General features: G+C 35.9%; 1 protein-coding gene across 1 annotated transcript; it reads left to right on the forward strand.

Moving 5' to 3' along the window:
* The first annotated feature begins 926 nt into the window (after positions 1-926).
* On the forward strand, positions 927-18,145 carry gpia (glucose-6-phosphate isomerase a). The gene is made up of 18 exons (XM_059335710.1): positions 927-1,152; positions 4,617-4,707; positions 6,139-6,207; positions 7,696-7,815; positions 7,905-7,988; positions 9,709-9,855; positions 10,127-10,198; positions 10,305-10,349; positions 10,444-10,497; positions 11,081-11,141; positions 11,332-11,375; positions 11,621-11,773; positions 12,668-12,797; positions 13,710-13,786; positions 13,883-14,011; positions 15,198-15,273; positions 16,058-16,124; positions 17,840-18,145. The coding sequence occupies exons 1-18, from the start codon at positions 1,034-1,036 to the stop codon at positions 17,961-17,963; spliced, it is 1,662 nt and encodes a 553-aa protein (XP_059191693.1). The 5' UTR covers positions 927-1,033; the 3' UTR covers positions 17,964-18,145.
* Positions 18,146-19,417: the final 1,272 nt, after the last annotated feature.

Below are 19,417 nucleotides of genomic sequence, written 5' to 3' on the forward strand. Positions count from 1 at the left end.
ATGCCTCTTGTTTACATAAGTAATTACTGGTCCACGTTAGTGGCACTAATTAACTTCCATACTCCTATTCAGTCCACCTTGATGCCTCTTGTTTACATAACGTCACACTGTTAAAATAATCCTCAGTTGATCAGATCATGTGATTTCCCCCTTAAGATCATCACTTATTTGACAATGTGCCAGATTCATAGGCATCAGATAAGAACCCAGCAAAGAAGAGCTAGAGGGAGATTGTTTATCAGTTTAGTTTATCAGTGCTTGTTGACTCTAATATTGGTAACACTTAACTCTAAGGTGTCTACACAAGAGTGACATGAGCGTGTCATAAACATGACATGGGATGTGTCATGAACATTAATGACACTTTGAAGTAACATTGATGCTCATGATACTTGTCATGTCATGTTTCTGACAGGCTTGTGTAACTCTTATGTAGACACCTTCAAAATAAAGTGTTACCATATCTTGCTTAAGTCACAAAGGCATGTTCAAAAAAGTTGCCTAAGTAATTTATTTCTCTTAAGTTACAAAATTTTGACAGTGTTATTACTATGACATTAGCCATCCTTTGTTACACCTTTTTTGAGTGAAATGATCAATAAATGTCATATGTTACACTTTTGGTGAAGTATTTTGTGTTTCCTGCAAAACTTGCAAAAATGAGTTCGGCGATTATTTGAACAGGGTGACGTAATTACTTGTCTGTGTACGTGGCACTAATCACCTTCCATACACATACAGTCCACCTTGAGGCCTCTTGTTTACATAACTAATTACTGGTCCGTGTTTGTGGCACTAATCACCTTCCATACACACATACGGTCCCAGTATGAGGGCAGTGGGCGGGGTCGGGACCAGCAGGGCGGAGTGAGGCCTGATTGGTGCAGCCTGCTCCGTGCTGTCAGCTGTGGAGCTGCTCCTCTTCCTCTCCTCTCCTTCTGATCAGCACACGGAGTCCAGTCCAGCAGCTCCTCGGAGGCCAAACAACAGGGAGGATCAGCCAGTATCACCAGTATTACCAGGGACCAGCACCATGGCGCTCACCAACGACCCCAACTACAAGAAGCTGGAGCAGTGGTACAAATCCAAGGCCGGCGGACTTGTCATGAGGGACATGTTCGAGTCCGACAAGGACAGGTTCAACACTTTCAGGTGGGACACACACACACACACTCACACACACACACACTATGATTAAACCAGCTGAGAGGACACATGGTGATGATGATGATGGTGGTGCAGGTGATGAAGGTGGGGGGCGTGATGCTGATGTACTCCCACCAGCAGCGTGTCAGGCCTTCACCTCAGTCTCCATTAAATTAGAGGCGTTTCTAATCAAACCTTCTCCTTAAATCTGCAGTTTTCTCTCTTTGAGTTTGGTGCGCGGCTGCAGGTAAACAGTGTTAAATCCGCGGACATTGCTCCTTCTGGTCGACCCACAAGGTCATCGTTTCGTGTCGGTACTTTTCCGCTTCAGTTCTTCAAGCCGGAACCGTTTCTGATTATGACACTAAGACCTGTCCTCACACGCCAAGCGAGCCGTCTCACCTGCGTGGAAGCGTGAAGCGTTTTAAACAACCCACAGGCCCCGAAACACCGCTTATAAAAGCACCTAGCTCATGTTAGCTGTCAGGCTAATGTCAGCGGCACCCATTATCGGACAGGCGACTCTGGTGACATTTCCGTCTTACATTTATCTTTTAAAATGTTTAAAATTAATGACTCTAATCCATCCCCCCGCTTATATAAAAAAAAATATTATTACTATATTGTATAAACGCGGCTAACACTATCTTAAACCTAATAAAGCAACTCTTAAAGTCCGTTGATGAAGCGTGTTTTAATAACCATTTCAATCCATTATTCTGCTTTAATCTACTATAAATTATTTTTTCACAGTTTATGTCTCCTGACATGTTGCACAATAATCAATTTATAATGTTTAATATCTCGACACTTAATGGCGATGCAGACAGACTAGCTAAGGCTAAAGCTCGGTAAGATTAAACCTGTTGCACTCATCATTATCATAATAATAATAATAATATCACCATTTTATTAATGTTTTATATTATTAATTGTTATAATAACTGCCGGGATGTTCATATGAACCTGTCCGCTCAGACTGAGCTCCCTGCGGGGAAGGATGTGTCCGATAATGGATGTCTTGTCATGTTACGCGCAACAGTTCATTCACAGCACGAAGGTCGACTCATATTTTGGGCACTTTAGTGAGAACCCGCTCAGTCGGCTCGGTGTAAAGGTGTTAAAACGGCGGCTCGAGGTCGTCTGGAGGTCCGCTGCAGGCACCGGGGAGTCTCCCTCCGGTCCTCCGGTCCTCCGGTTCACCCACGGAGGGAGGGCTACGTGCGCTGCGGCACATCCTGCAAACATGCGCCAACATGCGCCAACCACGCAGTGCCACACGGAAAAGATTGTAATAAAGAAATGATGAAAAATACTAATGATGATCTAATATTACAGTATACATGAAGATTTTAGTCATAGTAAGTGGTGTAATGTAACTAAGTACATTTACTCAAATACTGCACTTAATAACTTACAATTTCGAAATACTTTTACTATTGAGTATTTTTCATATTTTCAGCTCTTATTGATTCCTTGATACTTTCTCTCTATGCTGCCTGCTCTGTGATCAGTATCAAAAATTTGATGAAAAATGTTGAGTAAAATTTAAAGTTTCATTAATAAAATCAGCTGCGACTACAGCTGAAACTGCCAAAATATAGTAAAGTATTAAATAAATTACTCCATAAATACATTAATATGTCATTCAAGTACCATGTAACCAGTGGCGGAATGTAACTAAGTACATTTACTCAAGTACTGTACTTAAGTACACTTTTGAGGTACTTTTAATTTACTTTATTTCCATTTTCTATGACTTTTATACTTCTACTTCACTACATTTTGAGGCAAATGTTGTACATTTTACTCCACTACATTCAGCTGACAGCTTTAGTTACTTTTCAGGTCAAGATTTAACATAAAAAACGTGTTCAATTTAAAGTAATTAGGCATTTTATTAAATTAAACCAAATAACAGTATATGTAGTGGTTAAAATCAATAATAATAATCTAATAATATATTTGACAATCTGAGTGTGGCTGTTTTTATATGAACAGCACTTTTACTTTTGATACTTTAAGTACATTTTGATGCTGATACTTCTGTATTTTTACTTCAGTAAGTTTTGATTGCAGGACTTTTACTTAATGTGGAGTAATCTCACATTGTGGTGTTAGTACTTTTAGTTAAGTAAGAGATCTGAATACTTTTTCCACCACTGGTTATAGTTACATATTATTATTTTTTTGAATGTTACAGACACCTCATGGATCATTCTGATGATTATTTTTCATTATGTTTATTAGTAACAAGAGGTGGAAGAAGTTGTTGCATCATCTACTGAAGTAAAATTAATAACATTTCAGTGTACAAATACTCTATTACAAGTAATATCCCTGCAACCAAGTATTGGCATCAAGATATATTAAAAAGTTGTCGTTTTGCAGAATAACCAATTTCAGAACAATATCTATTATATTATCATAATTATTGATGCATGAATAATTTCATGGTGGTGAAATGTAACAACATTTACACAAGTACTGTTCTTGTACTTTACTTTAATATTTCCTTTTTATGCTACTTTACACTTGTACTCCATCGCATTTCTGCAGAAAATATTGTACTTTTACTCCACCACATTTACCTGACACTTGTAGTTACTTTTAGTCATAAGATAAAGATCATATGTCAATATTATTTCTCAGAGAATTTTATAATTATGATAATAAACGTGAGGGTTTTTTTTTTATCTGGGAGCCAACAGAAATGCAACAAATTTTTATTATTGATTAATCTGCTGATTTTTAAAACTAATTAGTTGTTATAATTAGAGTGATAACCTGATGTGTTTTTATGTTGTTCGACCAGCAGTCAAACGTATTCACCTTATTGAGTTATAAACGTTTAATCAGCTGATTCTTCAGCTTTCTGCTCTCTGATGGATCAGATGTAAAAGCTGCAGCCTGTCGGTCTCTTTACTGAAAACTGCTGACAACGTCTGTACATTTTGTTCTAACGCATTAATTATCATTTCTCTTTTTATTGTCTGATTAATGCTTTATGCTCTTTCTGCATCTGTGCCATTCTTTTTCAATCAATTAAATTGTAAAAAAAAAAAAAAAAAAAAATATATATATATATATATATATATATATATAAATAAATATATATATATATATATATATATATAAATAAATATATATATAAAAAAAAGATATATATGATAAATGTCCCTCTTGTGTGATTTATTTATAGTTGTTGGTCTCCAAATAATCACAAAAGTGCAAAATCAGGCAAGATGCTCAAAATTTTTAGTTTTGGATGGAATAAAAACAGCATATCATAATATTTAAGAATATCGATTAATGACATCAATTTATTAATTATAAAAATGTGTTGTATAGCTGTTACAGCTGTTGATGCAGATGTGTATAAAATGTTGTGTTTGTAATAAAATTGCAATAATGTTGTATGTAATAAAATACAATCAGTTTGAGTCATTCCAATGATTTCTGTCCGACAGCACGACTCTGCAGACAGACGATGGAGAAATCCTGCTCGACTACTCCAAGAACCTCATCAACCAGGAAGTGATGGCCATGCTGCTTGACTTGGTAACACACACACACACACACACACACACACACACACACACACACACACACACACAGAGCTGTGGGTCCAGCTGATGTTGCAGGTGAATGAATCAGGTTTCAGAACAGATAAGACCTGTAAGACCAGATCTCAAGAGTTCAGGACACTCCAAAAAACCTGATCAGGACCAGATACTAGAGGTGTGAATCACCAGAGGCCCCATGATACGGTTTTATCCCAATACTTGAGTCACGATACAATATTATTGCGATTTTAAGCATTTTGCGATACAATATATTGCGATTTAACTGTTTAACTGCATTTTGTGTCCACAAAATTAAATTCAATCAAGAATTGTTTTGTCAAATAAGAGAAAGTTCTCAGTCTATTCATCTCACTTCAGTCTTTTTTATTCTCCACAATGAGAGTCAAACCCACAGACTGACCAACAAAGTATTCAGTCAAACTGAACTGATCTCAAACAGGTATAGACGACAACAACTGCAGCATTTTATCAAACTTTACTCAACTTTAAGCTTCACTGCTCTGATTTTTTTGAATGAAACATAAAAAAGTCTAACTTTCCAGTGTCATTTCGACAACTTCCCGACACAATGTCCATGTTGCCGATAGATTCTTTAGATCTTTCCGTTTCATATGATACCAGTATCTCCAGAATATTCCTTACAGTGACCCCGCTACGGCCTCCGACAAAAAAAGGAAACGGCAAAAATACTGATGGCCGGAAAGTTAAATATCGATACTTGGCGGCCATGAATTGATATAATATCGCCACGCAAAATATTGTGATACTATGCTGTATCGATTTTTCCCCCACCTCTACCAGATACTGTTGTGAATTGAGACACACTCTGACACAAACTACAAATTTTGATGGTAGCTGAAATTTTAAACAGTGCTACTTTCTGCATTTTTTTTTACTTTTGTGTAACTTAATTTGGTCACTTAATAAATAAATGTAGTTTTATACAAATGAAAAGAGGAAGTTAGTTGACTCAGCTGGGTAGTCACATTGTTTTACATGTCCTACAACGCTGCATTTTGCAGATATAACACACAGCTTCAACCTCCACTGTCTACATTTTTTATTGTAATCTGATTCGGTGTTGTGAAATCCTGCGAAACAAAGATTTTATTCTCAGTTTTTACGGTCAGACTGGTCGGGGCTGATACTCTGCTCTGAGACGTGAGATAATACCGTCTGTTGCTCAAACACACAATGAAACAGGAAAGTTTCAACACTTTTATTTTGAAAGAGAAATCATTTCCTATCTGCAGCTCCTTCTCAGGAACAGAGAGCAGCTTTTGTCCAGCAGAGAATGAGGAAATACTCTGTGACACTTCCCGGTTAGATTACTGAGAACAACTACTTTCTACACACAGTGATGCTGTAGCAATCCCTCATGTGTAACCTGTTTGTGTGTCCACAGGCTCGGTCCCGGGGAGTGGAGGAGGCCAGAGACAAGATGTTCTCTGGAGAGAAAATCAACTTCACCGAGGTACCGAAACACGTCAGAGTCGGAGAGACTCACTTGTAAACCTGATCAGAATCTGTCAGTGGTTGAAGAAGTATTCAGATCCCTTACTTCAGTAAAAATACTACTACCACACTGTGAAATGACTCCACTACAAGTAAAAGTCAGCATTCAAAACTTACTGAAGCAAAAGTTCAAAAGTATCAGCATCAGAATGTACTGAAAGTATCAAAAGTAAAAGTACTTGTTGTGCAAAATGGACCCATTCAGATTGTTTTATATATTCTAAATATGTTACAAGATTATTTGTATTGATGCATTTATGTAAGCAGCATTTTAATTTCTCAAGGTAGGGCTATATATATATATTATATTCAACTTTTTAACAGATCACCAGTGAAACGGGCAGAGCATTTTTTTTACATGTTAAACAAAATATTAATAATTAAAAATATGTTTCTGTTCACCAGATGTTTGTGCATCAGTCAGTGCAGGTCGGAGTGACAAAATAAATCTACACATGATTTATGGGTCTGTGAAATGCTCCTTTATGTCCATTTTAATATTAAAACTTATCAGAGTTTTCAGCCTGAGAGTGAAACCAACAAGCTGCGCACACACACACACACACACACACACACACACACACACACACACACACACACACACACGGTGTTGTGCCACAGCAGTGACTGTGCAGTTTGTTCATCGATCAGTGAAGACAGATTTAGGGCGCAGTCATTCAGTCTGCTGATGTTTTAATCTGATTACTTTATTGATTTCTTTGTTTGTAAAATGTTACAAAAAAATAATCATTCCTCACTCTAAATATATTTGTTCAATAATAATAATAATAATAATAATTATCATTTAAAATCCTATAAAACAAAGTAAAAGTGTGATTTATTCATAAGGTTCCTCTCAGGATGTTCTGTTAAATCGTTTCACTGTAGCGCCCCCTTCAGGTCAGGTTATTCTGTCTGCTCAGAAGCTGCAGCTGGAAAATACCAATTTATCAAAACCTGTTACTTTAAATCTGAGTCTTCACGTACTAGATAGATAGATAGATAGATAGATAGATAGATAGATAGTTATACTTTATTTATCCTAAGCTAGGAAATTACAGTGAAAGTACAGCATTACACACAGAGACAATAACAACACAATTAAATAAAAAGAACAACCTAGGCATACTTCAAGCAATAAAATATAAAAATACAATTAAAATACAATAAAAAATAAAGTGTCTAAAGAAGGAGTATGTATTAAGGAGTAGAATTCCAGTGCAGAATAAATATGAATATGCAGTATAAAAAAAATGTTGGTGCAATGAACAGTGTGCATAAAAAAACACAAAGTGCATAACGACGGTATGTAATGAACCAGACTATTTGTTAATGTACAGTGTGATGGCATGTGGCAGGAAAGATTTTTTATATCTGTCCCTTTGGCAGCGGTGTACTAAACTGTACTCCAGTGTGTCTAATACTGTGTGTGTGTGTGTGTGTTCAGGGTCGTGCCGTGCTCCACGTGGCGCTGCGTAACCGCTCCAACGCGCCCATCCAGGTGGACGGTCAGGACGTGATGCCTGAGGTGAACCGCGTGCTGGACAAGATGAAGGCGTTCTGTCACGTACGTACAGTTCAGATCTGAGTCTTCTGCAGCCTTTAGGAGGTTAAAGGGTTAAAAGGTTGTGACCCTTTGCTGTTGTGTGTCCACAGAGAGTCCGCAGCGGCGAGTGGAAAGGCTTCAGCGGGAAAAGCATCACAGACGTGGTGAACATCGGCATCGGAGGCTCCGACCTGGTGAGTCACAGTGGAGAGACTCTCCTTCACCACTAGGGGGCGGTAACGCTCCTCTCAGCTGGTTTAACCAACAAGAAACAAAAAGAAAATCAAAATTTAAAAAACAATTAAGAGTCGACCCAAACCAATATTGGTGCAGTTTTGTTTTATTACATTAAACCCCAGTCTGTGGCTCAGCTGAAGATTTTCAATTCCCATTAATTTGATAATTATGTTCCCCATTAATCTAATAATTATTTGGTCTGTCTGTCATTGTGACGTCTTCAGATGTGTGTTTCTTTCCAGTGGTGGAAGAAGTATTCAGATCTCTTACTTAAGTAAAAGTACTAATACCACACTGTGAAATTACTCCACTACAAGTAAAAGTCCTGCATTCAAAACTTACTGAAGTAAAAGTACAAAAGTATCAGCACCAAAATGTACTTAAAGTAGCAAAAGTAAAAGTAGTGGTTATGCAGAATGGACTCAGACTGTTTTATATATTCTAAATATATTATAGGATTATTATTATTGATGCATTTATGTAAGCAGTGTTTTAATTTTCTCGAGGTAGGGCTCATTTAAACTACTTAATATACTGTTATGAGGTTTAATTTAAAAAAAAGTCTAACCACTTTAAATTTATCATGTTTTTTATGTTAAATCTCGACCTGAAAAGTAACTTAAGCTGTCAGCTAAATGTCGTGGAGTAAAAAGGATAAAGTAAAATGGAAATACTCAAGTAAAGTACCTAAAATTGTACTTAAGTACAGTACTTGAGTAAATGTACTGGTTTTATCCACCAACGTTCAAAAACCCAGAGAGACTCAATTCACTGAGATAATAAACAAGATATGTGAGACATCAGAGAAGAGAAGTATCAAGTGAGCGTGCAGTGTGTTGTGTTCAGGAGCTTTGAGTTTTATTTAGACCTGATGACTCATTAATGTCAAGCTGATAGTAGAAAAAGCTGTGACTCACTCAGACATAGTATTCAGTTGTCACATGTGTTTACATCAACACGCTGTTTTTCTTCATGAGTCGACAGGAAACTGAATGTTCAAAGTGCAGTGAGGTCACACAAACGCACAGAAGACACACACAGCTGAAATGAGCCGTAACACAGATTGTGTCTCTTAACTTCCAATGAAACAAACCTGAGTACATCTGAAAGTCAGATTTAAATCTTTAGTATTCATGTTCATATAAATATTAATTATTTACAATGATATTAATATTTATTATTTAGAAATCCTATTTATATTAATTATTATTATTATATGAATATTAAAAATTATAATTAAAGAACTGTGAGCTCATAGATGTGTTTTCTTTACTGGTGTGAATTTCAGTTGCTGTGAATTTAAAAGTAAAACAGACCCTGGCTGTGTTTGTTGTGCTTTTATTTATTTATTTATTTATTTAGTTATTTATTTATTTATTAATTAATTCATTCATTCATTCATTAAGAGACAATAACAAGGCCGCAGTTAACACAGAGACATGATCCAATCAATGAAACACTAAAAATACAACAAATGATAAATATAACTGTGTTGTGTTGTGTTCAAGGCCCTCTGATAAACTGTGTTGATTTCAGGCCCTGTGATAAATATAACTGTTGTGTTGCATTCAGGGCCCTCTGATTAACTGCTGTGTTGCGTTCAGGGTCCTCTGATAAACTGTGTTGTGTTGCCTTCATGGCCCTTTAATAAATGAAACTGTGTTGTGTTGCGTTCAGGGCCCCCTGATGGTGACAGAGGCTCTGAAGCCGTACTCGGCTGAAGGACCAAATGTTTGGTTCGTCTCAAACATCGATGGGACGCACATGGCCAAAACCCTCGCTAAGCTCAACGCCGAAACCACGCTGTTCATCATCGCCTCTAAGGTACACACACACACACACACACACACACACACACACACACACACACACACACACACAGACAGACAGACAGACAGACAGACAGACAGACAGACAGACAGACAGACAGACAGACAGACAGACAGACAGACAGACAGACAGACAGACAGACAGACAGACACAGACCAGCCTCAGAGGTGTGAAATTAATTGTGAATCTGTGAATCATCAAATAAAGAACATAATTGTCTACCTAATCAAATCAATAATTGTAATCAGCAGTTGATGTTTTCCAGACCTTCACCACTCAGGAAACCATCACCAACGCAGAGTCTGCCAGGGACTGGTTCCTGCAGACGGCCAAGGACGTGAGTCACTGATGCGTCTGTATACTGATCATTTAAAGCATGCAGGACAAGATGCGTCTGTCCCATCACATGTCCATCATGTCTCTTCTCTTCTTGTCCTCCTCAGAAATCTGCTGTGGCCAAACATTTTGTAGCTCTGTCCACCAACGCAGTAAGTCTGCCAGATACACATCAGATATTAATAACAATAATAACCACTCAAGTTATCTTCTGTTTCTAACCTGTTTTCCTCTTTTCTTCTTTAGACCAAAGTGAAGGACTTTGGCATCGACACAGCGAACATGTTTGAGTTCTGGGATGTAAGTCTGCCCGTCTGATTGGCTGAGAAGTGATGATGATGATGATGATGATGATGATGTGTGCAGCAGAAGGTTTTTAAAGTTTGTTTCCGTTTGGTGACGCTCAAACGACAAAAAGACCACAAACTGTTTTATTTGTTAATATTTACAGAAAAATCTTACAAATCTGTGAAATATAAATCTTAATTATAACCTTCAGTTAATTATTTAATGTCACTGACCTGAAATGGAAACATGAACTAACAAACTAACACCTGGTGAAGCAGCTGGTTCAGAGCCCTGTATTACGAAGCGAGTTCAACATATCAGGACTATTTAGTTCAGTGAGAAACAACAACCTCACACAATCAGCTGACTGCTACAGCGATATACACATTAACTTTACTGTAACTACGTTACACAGAGTAACTACTGTAACTGCAGCTATGTTACACACAGTAACTCTATGTTAACTCTATGTAACTGCATAGTACAACAGGTGTGTTTAGTGAGTCCCGCCTCCTCGTCAGTGCTTGTTGTTGATGCTCTGCCTGCGCTCTGATTGGTGGAATGACTGTGTGATGTCATGTCTGCTCCTCCTCAGTGGGTCGGAGGTCGTTACTCTCTGTGGTCTGCCATCGGTCTGTCCATCGCCCTGCACGTCGGTACGTCTCTAACCTTTGACCCTCACACTGGGCTCAGTATTGACTATTAATGTACTGATTAACTCTCTGGTGTCCTCGAAGGAAGCTGCCATAAAATCACATTTTAATATTATTTTTCCACTTTCACTTAAAAAAAAATCTTTCTATGAAAAAATGTTTTATTGTGACCTTTGACTTCTGTGTGTTTCAGGCTTTGAGAACTTTGAGCAGCTTCTTGCAGGAGCTCACTGGATGGTAGGAAAATATTTTATCAGCTGGTTCATGTTTGAGAACGTGAATTACTATTTATAAAAAAAATAAATAAAAAAAAAGGAATTCTCCAAACTGGTTTTGTCTGGTTTTCTGACTCGAAGCTTTAAAATACAAATCATTTGTACGGACTTGATGCTCTTTTATTGGACTTATTTTATACAAAGATAAATAAATAGGAGTGTTCTTGCTTTGTGTCCTCAATAACCGGACCGGTCTGTCTTATGCAGGACAACCACTTCCGCAACACCCCCCTGGAGCAGAACGTCCCCGTGCTGCTGGCCGTCCTCGGTGTGTGGTACATCAACTTCTTCCAGGCAGAGACGCACGCCATGCTGCCCTACGACCAGTACATGCACCGCTTCGCTGCATATTTCCAACAGGTCAGAGGAGACACACAGGAAACACTGGGACATGAGTTTTGTCCAAATCCTATCAAGTTTGATTTTTTTCTTCAGAAACTTTTAGGATCTCATTAATTGTTTTATCTATTAAATGCAGTAGTGGAATGTAACTAAGTACATTTACTCAAGTACTGTACTTAAGTATCATTTTGAGGTTTTTGTACTTTATTTGAATATTTCCATTTTATGTAACTTTATACTTCTACTCCACTACATTTAGGCAAATATTGTACTTTTTACTCCACTACATTCAACTGACAGCTGTTACTTTTTAGGTCAAGATTTAACATAAAAAAACATGATCACTTTAAAGTGACTAGTCATTTGTTTGATTAAAACACATTATAAAAGTATAATAAGTAGTTAAATTAAGCCCTGTCTTTTCAAAATTAAAAACGATTACATAAATACATCAATAATAATAATATAATAATAATAGAGTACTTTTACTTTTGATACTTTAAGTACATTTTGATGCTGATACTTTTGTACTTTTACTCCAGTAAGTTTTGAATGTAGGACTTTTACTTGTAATGGAGTAATTTCACCGTGTAGTATTGGTACTTTTACTAAAGTAAGGAATATGAATACTTTTTCCACAACTGATTACTTGTCAGAATTTTCTTTTTTTAATTCCTTCAGGACATAATTTCCTGAGATACCTTCAGATGTTCCCCTTTTATTTATTTTTATGTACGATAAGCAGAGTGAGCAGTGAGCAGTCAGTGGACGACAAACAGTTCTTTTGGGGGGTTTTTTGTTTCGGGATGTTCATAGATCAACACATCTGAGAACAGAAACATGTTTTTATTTATCACCTGACATGAAAATGTAAAATATGTAAAAAAAAATTGCTGTCTCTGTGGTCGTCAGGGCGACATGGAGTCTAACGGGAAGTACATCACCAAAGACGGCGTTCGCGTCAACTACCACACCGGACCAATCGTTTGGGGCGAACCAGGGACCAACGGACAGCACGCCTTCTACCAGCTCATCCACCAAGGTGACATGCACACACGCGAAAAAAAAAGTGATGTAAACAACTTTAATCAAAGAAACGTTTAAAAAAAAAAAACAGTAAAAACTGAAATAATTTTGAAAAAATGTAATGCACTTAAAAAAACAACAAAAACAGTTTAAAAACAAACAGTAAAAACAGAAATATTTTTTTTAAAAAGGAATGGGAGTTAAAAGTTAAAAAACACCAACAATAAAAACAGGAAAATATATTTTAAATAAATTAAAAAATAAATTAAAAATTTAGTGAAAACAGAAATAATAACAAAAAAAATTAATGGGGGAAATGTAAAAAAACAACAACAAAGTAAAAAAAAAACTTTAACAAAAGAAACAGTAAAAAAAAAAACAGTAAAAACTGAAATGATTTTGAAAAGATGTTATGTACTTTAAAAAACAACAGAAACAGTTTAAAACAAACAAACAAACAGTAAAAACAGAACTAATTTAAAAAAAAAAAGGAATGTGAGGGAAAAGTACAAAAAAAAAGAGAAAAAATACATTTTAAATAAATTAAAAAACAAATAAAAAATCTAGTAAAAACAGGAATATTAAAAAAACGAATGGGGGGTGTAAAAAACAACAACAAAACTAAAAAAAAATAGATGTAAAAACCTTTAACAAAAGAAATGGTAAAAAAACAAAACCCAGTAGAAAAAGAAATAATAAAAACACTAGTAAAAACAGAAATACTCAGAAAAAATATAATGGGGTAAAGTAAAAAAACAAGAACAAAAAAAAACAGCAAAAACGGTAAAAACATTTTTTTTTTTTTTTTAAACTCCAGTAAACAAACAGTTACACAGTAAAAACGGTACACTCCCACTTGCAGACTCTGCTTCATTGAGATGTAAGTGTTGTTCTGATGTGTTAACTAACAGATATGTTTCTTCATCAGGAACTCGAATGATTCCTGCCGACTTCCTCATTCCTGCTCAGTCTCAGCATCCAATCAGAGACAACCTCCACCACAAGGTAACGCCCACTGTGTCTCTCTACACCTGAACAGATGTATTTTATAACTATAAGTGGTTCTGTCCTGTTGACCTCTGACCTCCTGGCGGTGCTTAGATCCTGGTGGCGAACTTCCTGGCTCAGACAGAAGCTCTGATGAAAGGAAAAACCTCAGACGAAGCTCGTGCTGAGCTCGAGGGTGCCGGCGTGAAGGGAGAGGCTCTGCAGAAGCTGCTGCCGCACAAAGTAATCACTCAATAAATCCATTTTTTTTCTTCAGATCTTTATTTAACAATGAAAGAAAGACATGCATTCAGTATATAAACAAGATATACAAAGAAAAATGTCAGTTACAGTAAATTAAATACAGTATATAAAAATAAAATAACATAATAAGGCACATAGGGTATAATGTGCTTCTCTTCATATTATTCTGGGGTTTCTGAAAAAACCTTTTTAAAGTGTATGAGAGTGCGTTCACATTTTTTATTTGACATCAACTCTAAAGTTTCGATATAACATTTTAATTATTTTGTGAAAACGTTAAAGTGAGGGAGGGATTTGGAAAACTTCACCTTGTGTATGTGAAACTTTCCCATCAGAAGCATAAGATTTGTTATAAAGCATACTGTTTTGTCATTAGATTCACTCAATAAATCCATTAATACATCAATCAGTACTGTGTGAGCTCAGTAGCAGCTTCATGTTTATTTAACTGTTCAATATTTCAGATTTTATGAACTTAACCCATAAGAACCCACAGTGACACGGGTGTAACAAACACTTTAAATGTTCTTGAATCTCCCATATTCAGCTTAATGCTTCACATTAACTCATACACTCATACTCAACACCCTGGTGTGGTGGTCATGTGACTGTGATAAGAAGTGATTTCTTCAACATGTGACTGGAAACAGAAATCTAAAAAAAGTAGCTAATTTCAAAAAGCTTATTTTTTGTTTACGAGGCTAAGTTTAAACCCATTTAACAATTCAAATCCGTTATTAGGGCGTCCTTTATTGCATTTAACCCTATTAGGGTTTGTTATTTGTTTTTTATTTATTATTGATTTATTATAATTTTTTGTTACTTAAAAACAAATCTGAAAAATAATTTGTTGTTAAACAGCACTATTCATGTCATAATTTTAATATATGTTGTGGAGATGCAGAGAAAAGGGAAAATTTGTGTTTCTGTAAGCAGAAAAGGTGTCAAGTTTATTTATAATAAAATAAGAAATATCATAAATAAATACCTTAAACGCCCAATGTGACATATATGTCACATCACAGATCTTTGACATCATAAAAGTGTTGTATGTGGTCCACTTGATCTCTGGTATATCCCCCATAATTTTCCTTCAAGGATAAATGGGCTGGGTTCTTATGGGTTAAAGAAAGATTTCTGATTTATTTTCTGTTTTTAATTGAAGGTCTTCGAAGGAAACAAGCCAAGTAACTCGATCATTTTCAAGAAGCTCAGCCCGTTCGTCCTGGGAGCTCTCGTTGGTGAGTAACAGACAGATGATGAGCTGAGAGGTCTGAATTCATTAATGACATGTAAAACAGCTGATAGCCACAAGAGGCCGCTCAACCTGCAGGTCAGACATGACTCAGCATTTTATGTGAAAAGTTCTGGGGCTGTTTGGATTGTTTAAAGACAGTAACTTTGCATACAAACATCAGATTATAAACCCTTTGATGTACAACATGGGTCTGAAGTGACCCGACTACGTTTTTATATCCTATATCTTTGCAATTAATTCATTTCATCATTCAGTATTCCAGGTTTTCATCAATTAACTTGTTTTTGATCATATGTCCTAATTTTTTTGTTTTAATTTCTTACTTTAAAAAACCTTTTTTGTTTTTTGAATAAAAACCCTTTTTGTATCACTACACTTCTAATACACAAGGTCATTTTTGACCCATGTGTGTAAACTTGATGTAAAAATACAAAAACAATTTTTCTGCACAACTAATGAAAGGAAAAATGGATATAATGATCTGTCGTAATAAAAAATAAAAAATAAAAAAAAGATTCAAACACACAGCCAGCATGAAATAAAATGGGAAATGAATGCAGGTCATTTTTGACCCATGTGGTGCATTAGAAGGTGTTTCTATGTTGTGCATGAAAGGGTTAACAGAATTAACATTAATTAACATTGTTAATAACATTTGGGTGCAGTTTATAACAAAGAAACAACTGCTCAGCGGCTGAATATTAATTATAATGTTTGTGTTCAATCCATAAACACAAATAAGTAATTTCCTTTTTTTTTCTTTGCAGCAATGTACGAACACAAGATCTTTGTTCAGGGCGTCATGTGGGACATCAACAGCTACGACCAGTGGGGGTGAGTCCAGTAATATTATTATTATTATTATAATACTACAGCTCTGGAAAAATTAAGAGACCACTGCAAAATGATCAGTTTTGATGGTTTTACTATTTATAGCCATGCATTTGAGTAAAATGAACATTTTTGATTCATTCTATAAAGTGCTGACAACATTCCTCTGAAATTCCAAATTAAAATACTGCCATTTAGATCATTTATTGGCAGAAAAATAACAGATGCAGTGTTTTCAAACCTTGAATAATGCAAAGAAAACATGTTCATATTCATTTTTAAACAACACAGCATTAATATTCTAATTTAGGAAGAGTTTAGATATCATTATTGGTGGGATGATCTCAATCTTTAATCACAGCAGTGGTTTTTATAATCTTCCTCATAATATTGGTTCATGTGATCACCTGATCAGTGTCTCATTAATGCTGGGCTTACACCAAAAGATTTCCACAGTCCCAGACTAAAATCTGAAAGTTTTTAGTAAATCCGGGAGTTTTACTGGAGTCATGGCACTCCCGTCATCTCCATCGTTAAATTTAAAATAGTAATCTGCTCTGTTTCATATCAGTCTTTTCCTAGTCTTGGGTTTGGATCATATCAAACATGTTTGATATTTTCTCAAGTCGCAGTGACATAACACAATCAATAACCAATAGATGAGCGGGGGAAAGGTCCCCGGTTCCAGACCGGCCAGTAAAACCACTTCCACAGGAAAAAGTAACATCACAATAATGTTAGTAAGCTCAGTCATCAATAAAAATATAGTGATGTCATATATTTAGATGTTTCTTAGTAAAGAGAACAGTAAGGAGACTCAGTTAAAATGTATAAATAAATGTATACATAAATAAGTAACAAATAATTGATGATTCATGTTTGATTAACTAAATGAAAGTTGATAGAGCTGATAAATATAATTATTCAATTAAACAAATTATAATTAAATAAGACATAAGTGTATATCATGAATTAATTTCCAAATCTTCCTTTCCTTTATTTTTCCTTATATCTATTTTTACTGTAAAATAGTCAACTTTTCACAGTTTCACAGAAACCCTTTTTCAGCTTTGTGAGGGGCATTTTGTGGTGTCTTCTCCTCTTCTTTTTTATGTTTTTTTTTTTCAACACAAACCACTGCACACACTAGAGCAGCTGGAGCCAAAAGCTGCTTCTCCTCCAGTTTGTAAGTTTTTACTAAGAGCAAGATGGGGAAAAAAATGCTAAAAGAAACTTGTCTTAAATTAAGTCTTGTAAATAGTGACCCTGCAAGATTCACAGTCTGTCTAAATTCTCAGTCTGAGACTAAAAACTCTAAACACTTGTCTTTAGATGCGAGCTCAGTTCAGTTTGACTGAATACTTTGTTGGTCAGTCTGTGGGTTTGACTCTCATTGTGGAGAAATAAAAAGACTGAAGTGAGATGAATAGACTGAGAATTTTCTCTTATTTGACAAAACAATTCTTGATTGAATTTAATTTTGTGGACACAAAATGCAGTTAAACGGTTAAATCTCAATATATTGTATCGCAATACTCACCATATCGCAAAATGCTTTAAATTGCAATAATACCGTACCATTACTCAAGTATCGGGATTAAATCATATCGTGGGGCCTCTGCTGATTCACACCTCTAAAATATATGTATTTTCATGTCTCCTGCAGTACAGATTGTAAATATAACATTTAAATATTAAACCGTTACTTCTTTTCACAGCGTTGAACTCGGGAAGCAGCTGGCGAAGAAGATCGAGCCGGAGCTGAAGGACGACTCCGAGGTCACCTCCCACGACTCGTCCACCAACGGCCTCATCAGCTTCCTGAAGAAGAACTTCGCCTGAATCCTCCGTCACCTTCCTCCGTCTGCTGGCTCCTCCCACCCTGTAGTCCTCCTCTCTCATTGGCTGAATCCTGTGTTGGCGTGTCTGTAGATGTGTTGCTTCTGTGTGGAGGGCGAAGAGAAATGTGCACATGTTACTGTAGTCATCACACATGACTGTCAAAATAAAAGTTTGTCACTGAATCCTGGTGTTTTGTTCTGAATGTTCAGATTCATCTCTTCTAACAAAAGTTGTCTGTTTGTCACCCGATCAGTGGTGGAATGTAACTAAGTACATTTACTCAAGTACTGTATTTTTGAGTTACTTGTACTTTACTTGATTATTTACATTTTATGTAACTTTATACTTCTACTTCACTACATTTTGAGGCAAATATTGTACTTTGTACTCCACTTCATTTAGCTGACAGTTTAGTTACTTTTCAGGTCGAGATTTAACATAAAAACATGATCAATTTAAAGTGATGAGACTTTTTTTAATTAAACCTCATACCGGTATATTAAGTAGTTAAAATGAGCCCCGTCTTGAAGATTCAAACACTGGTTACATAAATGCATCAATGATAATAATCCAATAATATATTTAGAATATATAAAACAGTCTGAGTGGGTCCATTCTGCATAACAAGTACTTTTACTTTTGATACTTTAAGTACATTTTGATGCTGATACCACCACTGATTATGACCAAAAATAATCAAATTCTTACACTGGAGAATCAATAGAAGTGTTAAAAAATCCCTGCAGAAATTTATGACATTTATCTGAGAGAAAATTCTAAATTTGGGCAGCTATGGCTCCGTTGGTAGATCGGTCACCCACTAATCGGAATGTCTGTGGTTCGATCCTGGCAGCCTACACGTCAAAGTGTCCTTGAACAAGATACTGAATCCAAAATTGCTCCCGATGCTGCGTTCATCAGTGTGTAAATTAAATCCTGAAGGTGGCAGGTGGCCACCATTATGAATGTTTTTGAATGGGTGAATGAGCGTAGTGTGTCGTGTAAAGCACTTTGAATAAAAGCGCTATATAAGTGCACTCCATTTACAACTTTACCATTTAAATTTGTGACGTTTCCCTTAAATTTGCCACTTTTTACTTTATAGAACTTCTGAGTTTGTTTCTTTTAAAGTTGTGGCTTTTAGTTTCATAAATGTATGGCTTTAATCTTTTTTTCCCCCCTCACTAAATACTGCCCTGCTCATCTGGCTTTGTAATCATTTTTTCTATAATATGATGTCATGCTTTTTTTTCACGAGTTTTTCTTTGAGGGTGGTATACTACACAGATTGTGAAACCCTTTCACACAAATTTAAATTGGATTTTGGTTTTAATATGAATAAAAGTGACTTGAGTTGAAAGTCGATCTTGAGAAAATAAGGAGCAAAGACACTGCTGACGTCTTATCATCTCATCAGTGAGTATTTGCTGTATCAGGAGGGGTGTGACTGAATC

The sequence above is a fragment of the Centropristis striata genome, chromosome 6 (genome assembly GCF_030273125.1).
Source record: "Centropristis striata isolate RG_2023a ecotype Rhode Island chromosome 6, C.striata_1.0, whole genome shotgun sequence".
Classification (NCBI taxonomy): domain Eukaryota; kingdom Metazoa; phylum Chordata; class Actinopteri; order Perciformes; family Serranidae; genus Centropristis; species Centropristis striata.

Excerpts from the sequence above, each read along its gene's own strand:
- gpia (XM_059335710.1), top strand. The coding sequence starts at position 1,034 with ATGGCGCTCACCAACGACCCCAACTACAAGAAGCTGGAGCAGTGGTAC. Across the intron at positions 4,708-6,138 it reads TGGCCATGCTGCTTGACTTG|GCTCGGTCCCGGGGAGTGGA; the intron begins GTAACACACACA and ends GTGTGTCCACAG. Across the intron at positions 15,274-16,057 it reads CGTCCTGGGAGCTCTCGTTG|CAATGTACGAACACAAGATC; the intron begins GTGAGTAACAGA and ends TTTTCTTTGCAG.